Source organism: Acanthaster planci, linkage group LG19 (genome assembly GCF_054643075.1).
Source record: "Acanthaster planci isolate LZ-2023a linkage group LG19, COTS_SCS, whole genome shotgun sequence".
NCBI classification, from domain to species: Eukaryota; Metazoa; Echinodermata; class Asteroidea; order Valvatida; family Acanthasteridae; genus Acanthaster; species Acanthaster planci.
In genome coordinates, this window is record NC_141795.1 from 3,050,086 (window position 1) to 3,067,444 (window position 17,359).

At 40.9% G+C, this 17,359-nt stretch overlaps 1 protein-coding gene across 2 annotated transcripts; it reads left to right on the forward strand.

Moving 5' to 3' along the window:
* The first annotated feature begins 507 nt into the window (after positions 1–507).
* LOC110977152 (uncharacterized) lies at positions 508–17,115 on the forward strand. Of its 2 annotated transcripts, none has more exons than XM_022231059.2 (16): positions 508–672; positions 1,320–1,481; positions 1,824–1,916; positions 2,406–2,540; positions 3,212–3,325; positions 3,776–3,855; positions 4,116–4,221; positions 4,861–4,918; positions 5,412–5,506; positions 6,234–6,383; positions 6,840–7,002; positions 7,398–9,128; positions 9,540–9,711; positions 10,454–11,193; positions 13,742–13,794; positions 14,572–17,115. In XM_022231059.2, the coding sequence occupies exons 2-16, from the start codon at positions 1,332–1,334 to the stop codon at positions 14,914–14,916; spliced, it is 4,185 nt and encodes a 1,394-aa protein (XP_022086751.2). In that variant the 5' UTR covers positions 508–672; positions 1,320–1,331; the 3' UTR covers positions 14,917–17,115. The 2 variants fall into 2 exon arrangements, with proteins under 2 accessions (XP_022086751.2, XP_022086834.2); XM_022231142.2 differs by lacking the exon at positions 508–672 and adding an exon at positions 682–810.
* Positions 17,116–17,359: the final 244 nt, after the last annotated feature.

The following is a 17,359-nucleotide window of genomic DNA, read 5'->3' on the forward strand; positions in this document are numbered from 1 at the left end:
ATGTGAAAAACAGCTGACCATTTTAATTGATCATCGGTGAACGACTCGAACGGCTGGCATAAAACGATCACCAATAAAAGAAAGGAAGAAAAAAAAAGAGGGATTCTTCACTTTCAATAGGCTGCCAGTCCTGACAAAAGATACCTTTCGTTTATTTTATCATAGGGGTTCTAGGTAGGAACTACTGTGAAAGATTAACCAACAAATTACGAACTAAAAAGAAAAAAATACGTTTTGCCCCCCAAAATTATATTAATAATTCTTGGCAAAAGAAAGGCAGAGAAAAAAATAAAATTCAATTTCGAGGTGCTTTACTGCTATTCTGGTGAAAGAAAAACAGATTGCTACTCTGCATCTTCCATAAATGTACAGGAGGAAATTGATTTCAGGACTTACATGTAGTGTGAACATGAATTTTGCGATGCCGTGAAATGATTTTTTTCTGGACCGATGTCAATTCAGACCCACCATACCGGTAGTATTAGCGTTGATTATTGTGTGTCAAATGCATGTCACGCATAAATTACTCGCATACTATGGTGATCGTCGACATCATGTGAACGCTGGTAACTCAACTGTAGATAAATCTTCCCAACGTTCCGTCAGTGCTGTATCGGTCTTTATTATCATCCGATGTCATTAATCTTACTCTTTTTACGTGTTCTGTTGTTTGTAAGTACACCCTGATATATTTTGAGTTCCTAGAAGTTCATTTGTGTCTCCTATTTGAACAATTTTTGGACAATAAAACTTCGCTTCAATTTCCGTATGACTGTGCGGTGGCTTGGAGCATTGGAGGTCAGTTGTTAGGTATGTTCGTTACACCCGTTGACACCTTGTGTCACTGCCCCAACTGTGTCCACGACCTATGCTACCGCCAGGACACAGCTTGGAAAGAATTCCATGCACGGACATCACTTGACACGTGCACAAAACCTATGACTACGAGACTTGTCCGAAAGAGTCTGTTCTATGAACTGGATAGGCCAGTGTCAGGTGTAGCCTGCATGCATTGTTTGCGCTGACTGTACTGAAGCATACCCTCTCAAAGTTGACTATGAATGCCAACCCCAACCTGTGTATTGGGTGCGATTGGTAGATCAGAACGATTGGCCGTCAGTTGATCTTGTTGGAAACGTTGGACTTTACTTTTCAAAACAATTGACTTGTAGAACCAGAGGTGTGAACTTTGTTAGATTTTTCTATTCAGTTGATTGAAAAACCAAGTTTCTGAAAATAAAAACTTCCTTTCAATTGGTGAGAGAGAATGGTTCAAATCTTCATTCATTGGGAAATTCTCTTCGTTTTTTAACCATCAGGGTTAAGTCACAATGGCTAGCTTGTATCAGAGTCTAGCCAGTCGGAGCAGACAAACAGCATCTCGTGTATGGCAACCGAGGAACACCAGTTCCATCATATTCTCTAAGGGATTGCTGAATGCGCCGGGAGAGAACAATTGTTTCCTCAACAGTGCCGTACAGGTGTGTATGTTACAAAACGAGGTAGTAGTGAGTACAGGTGTGCCAAATTAAACAGACTTCTTGCATTAAATTGCACATCTACGGCATTGATGTACGTATAAGTACTGCAACTGTAACAAAAGTCGGAAAAGATTCCACAGTCACAAATTTTGAGTAGCATGGACACCAGATGGTTTACCTTACATTTTAAACTTGTTCCACCAAGGTACTGAACCCTCTCCTTGCTAAAATGTCCCTGGAATTCACAGGTGTCCCTTATTAAACGTGGTGTGCACGGCTCTTGAAATGTCATGTACAGGATGTTTATTATGTACAATGTGGACATTGTTCCTCTCATTGTAGGTACTGTGGCATCTAGATGTATTTCGAAGGAGTTTTCGGCAAATGGGTGGACATGCCTGCATGGGTAATGCCTGCATCTTCTGTGCGTTGAAGGTAAGAAGCTGTGAATTCTGAAATACTTGTAGTGGAACAGACTGACCCAAGTGTCAAGCAACAGTTAGCACGTGTGCTGGAGGTGATCGGTTCCACCAACAGCTCAACTGTGACCCAACCTAGGAAAGAGAGTCGTAAGTTTCCAGAGCCACTTTTGAGTCGAACGTCTTTTGAATCTTGCCTAATGGAAATCAGTAGGAACCCTCAATATTTTCCACTCTCGGAATGTCCATTTTCATCAGGATGTTCCAGATTTTAAGTTAGACAACTTCACAGATTGTCAAATTTAAGCCCAAAGTGACATTTGAAATGGCCCTATATTCCACCAGTACTGCACTAACTCATAATTAACCTCTTACCCAAATGTGCCAGATTTTGACATACTATGTCATGTTGTTGACTGTTTCCATGAACTAGACAAAAGAATCACATGTCGCAGCCCTTTGGATGCTGTTCATGACTGTGTTGATGTGTTGCTTTCCCTTCAAGGTCTTATTCACTCAGTTGCGGTACAGTGAGCGGCAGTCTCTACCACCTGATGCCCTCAGGAAGGCCCTGGCAGTAGCATTTCAAGATGAACATCGCTTCCAGCTCGGCTGTATGGACGATGCTGCGGAGTGCTTTGTGAGTACATTTGCAATGCAGGACCAAGGTATTGTGCTGCATTTCCCAAAGCCAAATGTTTCAGCAGCATGGATGGCAAAGTTTCAGAGACCGTCAACTTTGACTGACCTTTCTTTGTATTGTGCTGCGTGTACTTGTGAGCAGGTGAGAGCAGGTAGACTGTGGGTGTGTTACTTAGAGTGATGGTATGTGTTCGTCAGGAGCTTGGTCAAAACCTCAGAAAATATGGATCATCCAAGTTCCCATTTTTAACATAGCTACTCCCTTCTGAATTATTTGTGAGTAAATCAAGGACTCACATTCAGAGAGGATGGAGTTTCTTGACCAGATGATTACAAAACAGTTTGTACCTTGTATCTGTTTTCAGATTTATCATGATGTATTGTTGAAACACGGCTTCACTGTAAGCGAACAGTTAGGCCTCTTTGTGGGTAACAGCCACTGTACCATTTTTAATCTGGAAAAAAATTTGTGTATAAGTAGTTCTTTTGGATACAGCAGGCAATGACTAAGCCAAATATCATCAAATTAATGAAAAGCAGTTCATAAAATATGCTGAATTGACATGGATATTACAAAAGGTTGAGTCATGTAACTGGAAATGCTTTTTTGGGGGGGCATTTTGGCCTAATACCCATTTCTACTTGTATTGATGCTTTTTTCCTGCCCAGGAGAATATCTTGACTCGTATTCACTTCCATCTTGCCCGTGACATCAAGGAGGATTTGTGTGACGCCAAATACTGCATCCCACATCGCAAGTTTGCTATGACCCTCATTGAGCATGTATGTATAGTCAACAGATAATGCACTCCACACTTTCAACTTGTACTTTGAGTAGATTAACACTGGGATTAAAAAGCAATGTAATTTTACTTTTCCAAAGTAATTTCAAGAAGTTTGGGTACTGGAAATTATAAGAACATTTTAGGAAGTGTGACGGTAGATGCATATGTGTTTGAATCATCTTAGGTCTCATTTGTTGGCAAATTTTTAAGGCAAGTATCATTACAATGACAATTTTAAAACTCCAGTAAAGGAAGTTATTCAAAAACAGCGGTTGTTCGTTTCTTCAGTCAATTAAAAAAATCACTTGGAACAAAATTAAAAGAGGGGAAAATCATAAGTTTAGGGTAAAAAGAATCTTGTGGCCCAATGAATAGGGGGTTATAATTGAAAACCTCTGTGGCATTATGGAGCCTACATAAACAACACATATTGTCATATGATTTACAGAGTGTTTGCAGGTGCGGAGCTACATCAGAACCATTTCCCTTCACTCAGATGGTACATTACGTGTCCTGTACTGCCTTGTGGTAAGCCCATGCCCTTAACTATTTAGAACTGTAGTTGAGTCCCACCTGTACTTCCTGAGTACCGAGTAAGCTGCAAGATCTTGTGCCGGTCTGATTTAGATAAAGCTGCTTGATAAAAAACTTTGGAATGTGAATACTTACCTTAAGAAAGCAAACGGAGAACTTTGAAGCAGGTTCAGTGTTGCAAGGGCCAGCCAAATATAAGATTCGACAACGGCTGATCAGACTTTGTTTTGCTGTTTGTACTCGTACGTGTACAGCGCTGAAGCTAAGAAGTTGAAGGAGAAACACCATTGGAGTAATTCTGTCTGCTTTGGTCACGTGTTGAGAAATGCTGGCGCTCTGGGAGATATCCGGGATTGTCCGGTAGGAAAGGTCCTATCTAAAGACAGTAGTGATTAATGGAGTAGGTCATACTTCTCTCTGTAGCATGTGTAGAATATATGAAGGTAAAGAACAACTTTATTTATATCCGCTAAATGAAGGCCAATGGCAGCGCTGGTAATTTCTCACTTTCAACAGAAATAGTTACCAAGTACAACACCCACATGTACAAGTCTGCTACAGATTGTAGTTAGAGAGTTTCCCCACTGGTGCTGTATTTCTAGAGTTCCTATCATTTCAGAGAAAAAATGTTGTGCCATTTGTTAAGTGTACTGTAAAAATCAACTTGCGAGGTAACTTTTCCAAGTGGCGATGAATGCCGGACTTGGTTATAGACTAATCTAATGAGAAACCATTACTGCAGTGGCTCCACGCTCATGCACGCTTCCATGAACTCGAGGTGTAGATGCATTTGTTAGTCACAGCAGCCTGGTCGTTGAAGAAGTATCACACACACAACTTCCATGCTGGAATAGTACCATCACAGTAACGGCTTGTAATCCTAGTTGCCGGATTAGTCTACAGACTTTGTGTATGATTATCAGGGTGAAGCTGGCCTTGTTTCCCGTTTACTTCTGGAGGAAAGTTTAATTGAGAAGGTTCGTGTTTTTTTTTTGTTAGAGTGAATGTGGAAGGAAGATCAACATCAGAAGGGTGCTGATGAATAGCCCCGATGTTGGTAAGTTGGAATCTTGAGGTGCGTTCGCGTGGTTACTCTGGTAGGATGCTTGCGCATTACACTCGGGTATATGAGTATACTCTCCCTCAAGCGAGAGTATACTCTTGCTGACCCTCGGGTCGTACTCCAGCTGTTCAGGTGCTCAGGAGTATACTCGTGTTAACGTGAGTAGCTCGCTCGAACGCATCCTTGTAATTTGGGTTCATTCTATCAATTTAGGGTCCAATTTTTTCCTGTCCCTGTTACATCTGGTTTATGATTTTTTTAAGTTTAGAACTTGCGCTTAAATTTCCAAGAGTGCATAAGTACTGCAAATTACCTGCCACACAATTTACACAAAAATAGCTGGAGATCAACTTTATTGATACGTAAAATACGTACGCTTAAATTTCCAAGAGTGCATAAGTACTGCAAATTACCTGCCACACAATTTACACAAAAATAGCTGGAGATCAACTTTATTGATACGTTTGTTTGTCCATGCTTTCTGCAGTGGCCATCGGCCTGGTTTGGGACAGTGACCGGCCAGAGAAGGACCACATTGTGGACGTCATTGACTGTCTTGGCACATCACTACGGATGCCGGATGTAAGTTAAACAAGTCACAGTCTTGAACAAAATCCATATCAAACGTGTAACAAGATGACTCAATGTGTCCATTTTCCAAACTGTTCTTTCAGTAATTGCTTAGAATGTATGCATTTCTAAGTAAAGTTTGACGCTGTTATGTTACTCAGTTTCGACATCCATATGTACGTGTACATAAAAGTAATGTAGGGCCCTGAACATGGAGGCTCGTAGATGTAGGTGACTCTTCTTGAGCTCTGTTAGGGCAAGCGACAGTGTTGGCCTTGGGTTGCCAAGCTCATGCTTGTAAAATATATTACATGGCACATCTATGTCTTGTGAAATTTTCGTCTGAGCAAGCAACCTGTCTTGTGAGAAAATGATGAACTCTCTTCGTGGTTGCAACTCATTAGGGCTTGCCATCAGTTGATTTGAGCCCTCAGCCCCCGAATAGGAAGAAAATATTATGAAATGAATAAATAAAATGGAAAAACACACACATTTATCCGGACGAAAAGCACTCTCCTTAAAAATTCAATGTGGTACGTAACAAGACGAAAGCTGATTGTCATCACAAATTGGCAGTTGTAATTTACCTTTCATATTTGGAATGTTTTGAAGCCTGAGTTTCATTCATTTAAGAAGGACCTACGACTGAAATACATTGATTTAGTTTGTCAAAGTTGATGCTTCAGTGATATCCACACGTGCTCATTTTACTGACCGATGTGTTTCTACTTGTTTTCAGTTATTTAATTCTGTCGTCGATGAAAAAGCGAAGCAGGCTGCTCTTCACTTGGTGGGTGTGGTCACATACTACGGCAAACACTACTCAACGTTCTTCTACAACACGGCGCTGAGAGTCTGGGTGTACTTTGACGATGCGACTGTCAAACAGGTAACAGAGTGCCAGGCTGACTTGTGGGTTAATATAGGTGATTGCTGGCCAACAGTGCACATATCTCTACTTAAAATAGGAGTGAAAGGTACAGATATTACTAGCAAGTAACGATTCCAGACCAAAAGAGGTTCTGTATTTCTGCACTGTGAATGACTCCTGTAGACATGCCATTCAGGAGCAAACCAATCTGGATCGAATGATAAAATGAGTCCATAGGTTATGTTTTCAGTATCGTTTTGATCACGTTAGAAAGAAGTAATTTAGGTCACTGTTGCAATGCATCACTTAGATATTTGTAGATGAGTAGCTGGTTTCACGATCAGTCGAAGTTAGTATCACTGTGCTTGTAATGTTGTGCAAGCAGTTCTCGTCAATTATTTTAGCCTTAGTCACGCCGTTGACATCTTCATTTCTTGCATTATGCATTCCTCCTGCCTCTTTCTTTTGACGAAGGTTGGACCTAACTGGAGGGACGTTGTGAACAGATGTAAGCGAGGCCACTCCCAGCCGTTGCTGCTTCTGTTTGCTAATCCTGACGGCACTCCCGTACCAACAGACACGGCTCCCAAAGAAACCACATTGTTACCTGGTTATACCAAGATGAAAAGTCCCACAGGTACTCCCAACGTTAATGTTTGCATTTCATCTCAGATGGAAATGTGATATTCACTTGAAACTTTATCAAAGAAACTTTGCCATGGAACATCAGATGCAGATGTTCTTTGTGTTGCGCATAGATTTTGATTGATGAATAGGGCCAATCAACCTATTTTAGTATGTGATGAAATGATTACAAAAAAAGCAAAATGGTACCAATAAAATGTCTTTCATACCCTAATCTTCAAAGCAAAGTTACTGTCTTCATAGTGTGAGTGTGTCTGACTGAATTGTATATTCTCAGCTTATTTGGTTTCATTTTGATCAAACAATCTGCAATATTTATCCCAAAGTTTGAAAAATCTAAAGCCCACTATGATCAATAATTCAAAGTGTTAACTGTTTTCTTCACAGATGTCAGAAGTTCAAGAACCCATTTAGCACATGATCCCCACAAAGCCTCAAATGCCGTCAAATTTCGGTCATTGCAGCCAGTTGTGGAGTACAAGCCAGCATACACAATTGCAGAGGAATCGTTGCAGGGATCTAAAACGCATGACAAGTACGTCGTAGAGATCGGGCATGATGCAGTGCAGAAAATCCAGGCAAGACGCGATGGTGGCCATAGTGCAAGTCAAGACAGCTACAGGGGCAAAGGCAACTATGTGGGAAAGACCACTGTGCAGGCAAATCAGGGTTTTGACACCAGCCTAAAGAAACCGTTACCTGTGAAGCAGCCGGATGTCGAAACCCACTATTCACCAGGGGGTGTGTCATCACACCATAACTACCAGAGTTTACATATAGGGCAGAACAGAACAAATGCAAAGACACATGGGGATCAACTTCATCCCTTGTCTGATGGTTTGAGGAGCGACATGGGATATTCTCGGCAGGGTGACGACACGAGTGACAATTTGTCACTTGCCAGTTTTCAAGACCTGTCTGTGCCTATTTTGTCTGCTGCAACATCAGCTGCACCTGATGCTCCTCAAGGTTACAATGCGACTTATCCTCTTCGTCATGTGGCAGATCCTGGTAAACCACCCCATCCTAAAAGATTAGAGAGACATGAATCTTGGAATGGTCGGCCAAATCCTGCCACAGATCTGGCTCCCAAGGTATCCCAGTCATGGCTGAATGGTGATAAAAAGGGTACTGTGCAACGTCACAACTCTTTCAGTCATGGCACAATGTCGGACTCACAGTATAGCATTCCAGTGCAGCAGCAAGATAGTGGACAGATGAGTAAGTCCACCAACAAGATGCTTCACAGCATAGCAAATAGGAACCATGAAGGGGTACACTATCCAAGGAAGGAAAGTAAGATGCAGTTTGGCAGTGTGCCCAACCTGAACCAGGGTTTTGACCTGAGAGCTAGCAAGTCAGTTTCTGTTCAGAACATTGCGATGGCAGAGGACGGCATTCTAGCCAGCGCGGTGAAGAATAACCTCCAGCAGAAGAGAGCTAGCACCAGTGACGTGCCAATGGGCATGGGAAGTAGCAGTGGGCACCGTCCGTTGCAGGTGAATCACAAACAAATGCCTGGTATGGAGAGAACATTTGTATCATCAACTGGTGGTGAGTGCGCTGAAAACATGCAGCCCTTCTGGGCTGGTCAGCACGATCAATCCAACTCAAAGCATTCACAAAGGACGGACAGAGATCACAATCCAGGATCAGAATCTGGTTGGAATGCAAGTCATCTGGAGTTGCTGAACACTGATAGAGCTCAGAGTAGCATGAGCAATGATCACAAAACAAACAGGCCTTCACAACAGCACATGCATAACAGCAGCCCGATGTCAGGCCAGGGTCTTCGCGACAGAGATTCGATTGCAAGCAAAGATTCTGGCTACCGAAGCAGGGACAGATCGAGTGCCAGCTCAGGCAGCCTGCATTCCATTGAGGCACCCACAACTACCTGCAAAGGACTCAACACTGTGGGTGCAGCTGAGAAGTCTAACGAAGAGAAACAACTGGACAAGCTAGAGAGGGATGAGAAAGTTTTGAGTTGGACACAAGATAAGGATACGATCTGTGATGAAGTATGTGCCGAATGTGCCATTCTTGAAGCCCAGTCCAGACAAAAAGGAGATGCAGGGGACTTGGCGACAGCTCTAGCTCTTTGCACTGCATCAGTCAGTGAGTAGGAAACAGTAACCGTCTCTTTGACATTAACATAATAATACAAAATTTATATATAATTAAAATTTGAAGCAGTACACTAAAGCAATCGGGTAGGGTTTGCATTTCTCCCAAGACCTCTGTAGAATAGGAGATTTTGTTATACATATAATACTTCTTACATTATGTTTGGGATTCTCTTGAAATTATGTTGAGTTTTGTTTGGGTATGAATTAGGTCAGTCTGAGTTCAAAGATTCATTTTCTTGTTGAAGAAATTTAATCTCAGAACTTGCTGGGGCTAATCTTGGCCAGATTGGTCTTTAATGTAAATTGGAAATGTTTGGTGATGTTCTAGCAGTAAACATCTCATCAGCATTGGAGTAACCAGGAAATGTAACTGGGCTTTCTCTTTCTTAATTTGTTTCAGCCAAGTTGAAGCAGTGCTTGAGAATGGATGGTATTTCCCCACAGAAGTGGCAGTCGCTACACAACAGATATAACAACGCCGTGCTGCAGTCCAGAAACCTGCACAGGCGTTTGACTCTATTACGTGGGCTAGATTCCCTCCCTGCTTATCAGAATGACACCACTCCCATCGGGTGAGCCTCGTTCTTTCCACAAACTTCCAGTGTCAGGATTACCTGGCTTAGGCTGGCTACAACCAGTAACGGTTCATGTCTGTTGACATGTCTGCAGCCACTAACTCGTGAATTCCATAGACCGTTATCATGATACTGTTGTGTTTGTCTTGTTTCCATAGACCCATTGGCAACAGTAATACATCTCCACTTACTGATAAAAGGGAATAGACTATCCTTCCAGCCTCAGTTTGTTTTGCTTTAGTGGTAGAAAGCAAGATGGCTGCTCCATGACACAGGTCTATAGGGGCATATGCCGCATAGAGCCATAGCTAAGTAATTCGGACACGGCCTTCAAGATTGTAGTCACATTGAAGATTTGGGTTTTAATGGTGGAATCAGGGACTGACTGAAACAGGACTGAGACCTTTAAAGTTCTTGGTAGAGCTAAAAACTGATCGGGAGGTTTTCAGCGTGAGAGGGCTTGACTGAAACAATAGCTAAGACAGAGTAAGGGGCTTCAGAGATTTGAAACAGAGATGTGATTAGATGAGCAAACTTACCTCTTTGTTTTGATGTGTCACTCAGTTCAGCATCATGATGAACACTGATATACCTGGGTGAAAAATGTTGGACATTCTGTATATTTTACACATTGTGCAAGATTTTTTGAAAGGCATTCATTCAACAGTAGCTCTGGTTACTTACTCATATTCAGTACTTGGATCAAAATACACTTTTTTGTATTTTATTTCACACACAGCTCAAGTCAGCTGCTTCAAACAGGCAAAGAACTTGATCTCATCAACTTAGATGATGAGTATGATGAGATCAGTCGCGTTGACGAGCTGAAGCAACAGGTGCATAAGTTGTACATGCAGGAAGAGAAGTTCCACAACACAGTGGTGAGACAGGGCCCAAATGTCCAGACACCTGCAAGAGTGTGGTCAACAGATGCATTGAACGGGAAGAGAACGTTTGAAGAGTCATTGGAGTCCCAAAACAATCACCGTGGAATGACGAGTTTCAACAGGAATCAGAATGCTGACAGTGCGTCATTTATCTCCAAACACTGGTTAACAGACTCACTGAAACCTCTGAGACGTGAAGCGCAGAGAGGCACAGCATATGAATGTCAAAGTTATGGCTTGAGCAAAGATGGAAGGGACAGAAACAGTGCATCCCAGCAAGACTTGCTTGAAGATCCAATGAGGAACAGCTCGGTTCAGCAAGACATGTACAGAGACCTCAGGAGACACAGCATGACACAGCAAGGCACATACAAAGACCTGAGGGGACACGGCACGACACTGCAAGGCATGCGCGAAGATCCAGGAAGACATCTTATGACACAACAATGGAAACACAATGACCCAAGGGGACAAGGCAGGACACAGCAAGGCATTCACCAAGACCAGAGGAGACACAGCATGACACACCAAGGCATACATGTACAAACAGATCCATGGCAAAACAATACGAAGACACCACAGAACAAATATGGTGAGAAATGCAACTTGAAATTTTGATGGACAGTTTCTGTTTGGGTGTGTGTTTTTTATTTTAGTGATTTGCTTTCCTCTTTAGTGGTGTAATTTTTCTTACATTATTTGCACAATAAAGTTTCAGAATGCACTGAGCGTATGGTGCTGATTTAAATTGAATAAACAGAGAATAAGGTGATACTTGTGGAATGTGATTGAAAATCATGATACGGGGTGCATTTAAATAATCTCTGGAAAGCCATATTTGATGTTATGTTAAGGAAGACGAATTAAAGAACTTAGAACAATTTCAAACCAGTGATCTGTTGCCAATGATATACGTACCAGTCCAGAAGAGGAATATGATCCGAGCCAGGCCCTCACCAGTCTGTTGCTGACAGCTCTTTCTCTTTTCATTACAACACCGCTGTAACAGACAGAACAGGATCCACACAAAATGTTTGGTTTGGTTCATTCGGCGACTTTCAGTCATTACAGCATCTGTGCACCTATTCACATGCACATTGTACAAGTACCCATGAATACTACTGACCACACCCGTGTGTTGGCCATTGCTCCTTCGCGAAAAAGATTTTCCTTAATTCTTAAGTCATTATCATCGATCCTATATATACTTTTTTCTTTTGTTTTAAAGCAAAGCTTCAGTTTTTTTCTAAAAGTGTATTGAAAATATGGACCCAAGGGAATGTTTGATATACCTGATTGTTCGGTTTAGCAGTGTTTAATATAGCAGCATTGTTCTGCATTAGTAGTTTCACTTGCAGACCATCGGGATTTTGAACCACTGAAATGAAAAATATAATCAAAGTATAGTTCAAGGATATACATGTACATGTATATGAAAAGTTCCTCAAGAATTAAAATTAAATACATATAGTTCCAATAGATTTGATATGTTTTCACCACACCTGCTGCATGTTAACTGGTTGCGTTCAAGCTTGCATTTTTTTTCAAGCTAAATTATTGCACTGTATTGGGATTGCCCAGATGTTTTTCTATACCACATCAAACGTATTTGCTGTTTGCATTATATAGTGAAGTCAACTCTCATAACAAGATTGGTGTGGCCAAAATTGCCTGATTTTAATCACACATACAAAAGAGAGTTTGCATGGTGCTACTACTAACCTGTTACGTTTGGTTGTCGCCTTCACCGTGGGAAATCTTCAAACCTCAACCAGAATCTTCTTATAAAACGACAGGAAAAAATTAAAGAAAACAAAACAAAACAAGTCAAGACATGGGAACCCTCAAAATTTGCTCTTTAAAATAGCATTTTAAGAGCACTCTTTATACCAAGAGTTGACTGTACTCTTCAGTTGTCCCTCAGCGTTCAAATATTAACCCTCACAGTCCTCAATCCTTCACCTGTTGGAGGACTGATGACTGTTAGGGTTAATACCCAAACTGCCAGAAGCAAATCATGTCTACATACTGGTACATGTAGGATGACTAATGAATGGTCCCCCTTGCCCGCAAAACATGCAAGCTATGTTTGACAATTCTGTCACTTTCCATCACCTTTAAATCAGTAAATAGGTACAGGTCTGTGTTGGGACTTTCGTTTAAGGGCTTGTGCTGGGAGCCTGCAGCACCCTCTGAGTATCTCTGTCAATGCAGGACTCTGAGGTCATCATCATGTGTGAGAGTCTATGTCATGCAGAAATCTGCTGGTACACGTGTGCTTGGCTCCTGTTGTAAGTTCTTCAACTCAAAACCCCAAATGTACCTGTTTATTGATTTGATTCTGTGATGGGATGGTAACAAGCTGTCAGGCTCAATTCTCACCCATTGCCAGTGTTTAATTTCTTGCATTGTTCTCCACTTGTTTTCAACCACATTTGCTTGCTGATCACCATTTCATATGGACTTTTTGTCGGCAGACTTCACAAGGTAAAGTAACTGGTTGCACAATTGTGCTTAATTTCTTTTTGACTAACCTCACACAGTTGAGGCTTACATGCACACCAAGCCAGAAACCATCAAAAATTCCTGCTTGCTAATCTCTGGAGACTTGCCTGAAGGCTTTGGTGGTTGTGTAACTCACTTGTTACATATTTGAACCCAAACCTGTTCCAGTTTTGGAGACATAAAACACAGCCAAAGAGATTTCAGGAATTTACAATGACATGATCAGCAGAGTTTCTACACATGTATGACATTTAAAAAATGTGAGCATTCCCTATTGGTCATTAGTAATGCACATCAGCAAGCAGACTAAATCTAGATTGAATGAAAATAAACTTGACTGTCTTTGTTGAAGATGTTCCTATTAAAATGTTGTAAACTGTCCTATTCTCTCCATTTTCCTAACTGAAAACATGAAAAACTGAAATGAAAAGCTGCTGTGTCTTTTTTGGCTTGAGTGCTGATTTTCGTGTGGAACAGTTGTTGGAAGTTTTGTTGTAGTGACGAAAAGAGGAAATATTGTGTGGATATTACAGGGTTAATGAAGATTGGCCAGGAATTTTGATAGCATTTTGCATTACACGAGTGTGTATTCTATTCATTTTTCATTTTTGTTCCTACATGTACTATGTCTACAGGCAGGGTGACAAATCAGAACCAGCCCCTCACAGCACATATGTCTAATGTACCGGTATGTTGTCCTAATATTGAGATTTACCTGACTATGTGAATTTCATGGGCTAAGTTTTAAACCCTTCCACTTTCTAAGATCTGTTATCTTTGATAGAAACAGTAAAGCCACATGAAGGTTTTGTTTACGATGTACAGTCTGTTCAGATATGTCAAAAAATCGTCAATAAGTTAGTCTTTGTTTTTACTTGGATATTTTTGTTTTTAAGTTGCAATAAAGGAAATTATGCATTGCATGCACCTTGTGTGAGACACGGAGAGCTAAAACACTAGAGTTGATGCTTCTGACATGGACACATGCTTTTGAGGCAGTCACTATTACAGTGCATGAACTTAGACCCTGATTATTTGTCCAGAACAGAAGACATCATATTTGAAGGATTTAGTGCCATGAATGCAACACCTTTCAACCATCTGTCAGACTGGATGGGGATCCACAGACTTTTATTTTAGTGGGCAAACCAAACTCTTCAGATAGATGTGAGCACGTCTTAAAAACATGAGAGTCACAGGTTGCATAGCCACTTTTGAGCTCAAGGCCTTCAAAAAAACTCACAAAAAATTCTTGCAAACAATCTGTAAATCAGCAGGAACGCTCATCACCTTTCACCCACCTGATGTCCATTTTGATCAGGATGCCAGGCTGAGCAATCAAAGAGCTCAGTTCAGTCTTTCTATTGCAAACTAAAACTAAATATGCATGACTGAAGAAAGGCCTTACATGTAGAACTCATTTTGGGGATTCTGTTCCATACTGGCTCTTTTGTTTTGATTCCAGAATTGTACACAGGGAAGTAGAACAAGTCCAAATGCAGTCAACTCAGTGACTGGCAGTGAAACGGCAACCTCAGCACAACAACGTTCACCTAATCAGCAAGAAACTTCCACCAATTACGATGTCAGAGAATTCCACACAGAGCAACCGACAGCATCCAGTACTATGGTGTACCACGTTAATGCTGTCCCCTCACTGGTGGCTCACAAGGCCTACTGCACAGAAGTCCCCAGACCAAAGCCAGCCAGTAATCCTATCCCAGTTGACAGAGAACTTGCGGCCAAGACAAATGCCTTGATGAATAAAAACTTGCATGAACTGGCTGCGGAATGGGACAGTTTCCGATGAATGTTACCGATGAATGACTGATATTTCCTTAAAACATTTGCCACAAAATCCATCCATCAACCTTTTTGGTTTTACTGAGAATAGTCACTATGACCCCCATATACCAAACTGAACTAAATTGAAAAGGGTTCGGCTTAAGCAATTGGGCAATTTGACATGGAATGACCACTCAACCGTGAATATTTTCCTGCCAAGAGAAACTTAGTTTGCCTGCAAAATCATTTGAAATGGGTAAATCATTCAAAATTCAATTTGGCCAGGTAATGTTCTTGAGTTTTGCACAGTATTGATCCTTGCAACAGCTGTCTGTAGGTAAATCCTTACACGTACTGTGAGAACCCTGTTCCTAACACACAGTAGACTTACGCCTATCTATCTTCAGCTGTGAAATTAGCAATAGTTTCCAGTAACCTTACTCACAAAATGACTTCTACATCCTCCACTTACGTAGAAAGAAAACTTTCCATGGCTGCAAAGGTACTTTATACTGAAAACACCTTGTAAGAAGTTAAAAATTTAACTGAAGCAAAACATAAAGACGTCCTGAAGATAAGGATTACTGCATGTAAACCTACAACTTCAGCCATGTGAATATGGCGGGAAAGAAGCCACCTAAAAATTGTCGAAAGACACGACTAACACAGTGAAACACTTTGGCTAATTGTCATTTCACAAATGCAAAGTAAAGACTTACCTATATATACACATAATTTCGTTGGCACAGGATCTGTCATTTTCAAGGAATTCAAGATAAAACTTGCTGCCAGGAACAGACGGTGTGCCGGGGTTCCCTTACCCCGCCATTGGCACGTCTGAGGGGTCATACACCCAGACTCCTTCCTGCGCAAATGGTACCAATTCTCGGAAGTACGTCTTGGTAGGCCTACCTGTCAAAACACCACACGTGCGCACATGCAGCACGCTCGTCTATGCTGCATAGTCTGTGCAATGCGTTCATCGTTTGTGGTATGCATTGTTTACATGGTTTGCGAACAGACCTCGGCCGTTTTCCAATACATGTGCTCAACTTCGTTCCGTCTCAGGCGTCGTTCCCCAAACCAATTCCCGATTGTGGGCCTGAAGCGTTTAAATTAAATTGGATTACTGTAATTGTGGGCTTTTTTTTTGCATCTTATTTGATGTTCAATGGCACTATGAGACTGATTACTGCGCTTATAGCTTCAAAGTCAGCTATTAAAAAAACAGTTGAAGCCTGAGACGGAGCCGAATTGAGTATTGGAAAACGGCCCTGGTGCAAGATCGGATCTACCACTGGTAATTATTTGCACCGTGACAAGTTAAGAATGTTGGGTAAATCATGGTAAATCAACAGGCATTACATTTACTCGCAAGTATTTAAGGCACGCGTATTTATTCCAAAAACAACAGGTAGTCCTTGCGCAATGTTTTCTTGGTTGTAAACAATGAAACAGGTATCAGTAGATGTGGTGTGCAAAATTAATCATGCATTAGTTTTGTTAAAAGTATTCATATTTTTAATCAGCCGCACATGACTTGTAGATTTATATTTGTATATTTGCATCTTATACCAAAGGTATATTTAAGTTTGAACTCAAATACAAAAAAAGTACTGATTGTCGCATAAATTATTGTTTCTTTGTTTTTCATGGCAGCGTTTTTACGAACAGATTTTGGACGTACATACTTAACCGTACGTTTTGTTAGGAATAAATAAGTGAAACTACGATGCAAAAATAAATAGATAAATAAAAGGAAAAAGCAGGCAGAGGAGAATTTTTTTCTCGGCCCATTTTAACGGAATTTTATTTTCAGCTGTTGCATTGAGAAACCTTAATGTTTTACATGAAGTAATTTGTCAAACATCGGTGTTTTTAGTTATGGCATGGCAAGAGCCGTATTCTTTTCTTCGTCTGAGAAAATTTTGAACACACTAGGTTTGTAAACCAGTGCACTGTGAAATGTCTGCATTTTCAACTTTCAACAGTTGCGTATATCTGAACTAGATTACATATACAATGTCAGCACTCTTATCAATGCCAAAGATTTGATACTAACAACGCCCTGAAATGTGGAATTTTATTTTTCTAATGCAACGTCTCTGTAAAAAATTGTTGAAATTAATGTTTTATTCAACGTTTGTTTCCTTTTGGCACGTGCAGTTATTTTGACATGAAAAGTCGTCGCGAGAATTAAAAAAAAATACATGGACTGACATAACTTTTTGTTTTCAAGCTTCATGTAATTTATGTGTAATATTTGAACTGAATTTAAATTTTACAAACTTCCGGTAATTCAACTGTTTCGTGATTGTAATCAGGAATTTTTGGAATGTTTACTATTGTTCGTCTGACCGGGCGGCGATGATCATCGAGCACTTTGATGTGCCCGAGTTGTAACTCCTTCTGTGTCCTTCCTCCATGGTCGGAGCATCTGGACCCCACAACCTGGCCAGAGGTTGTTG

Excerpts from the sequence above, each read along its gene's own strand:
- LOC110977152 (XM_022231059.2), top strand. The coding sequence starts at position 1,332 with ATGGCTAGCTTGTATCAGAGTCTAGCCAGTCGGAGCAGACAAACAGCA. Across the intron at positions 11,194-13,741 it reads GACACCACAGAACAAATATG|GCAGGGTGACAAATCAGAAC; the intron begins GTGAGAAATGCA and ends CTATGTCTACAG. Across the intron at positions 13,795-14,571 it reads CACATATGTCTAATGTACCG|AATTGTACACAGGGAAGTAG; the intron begins GTATGTTGTCCT and ends TTTTGATTCCAG.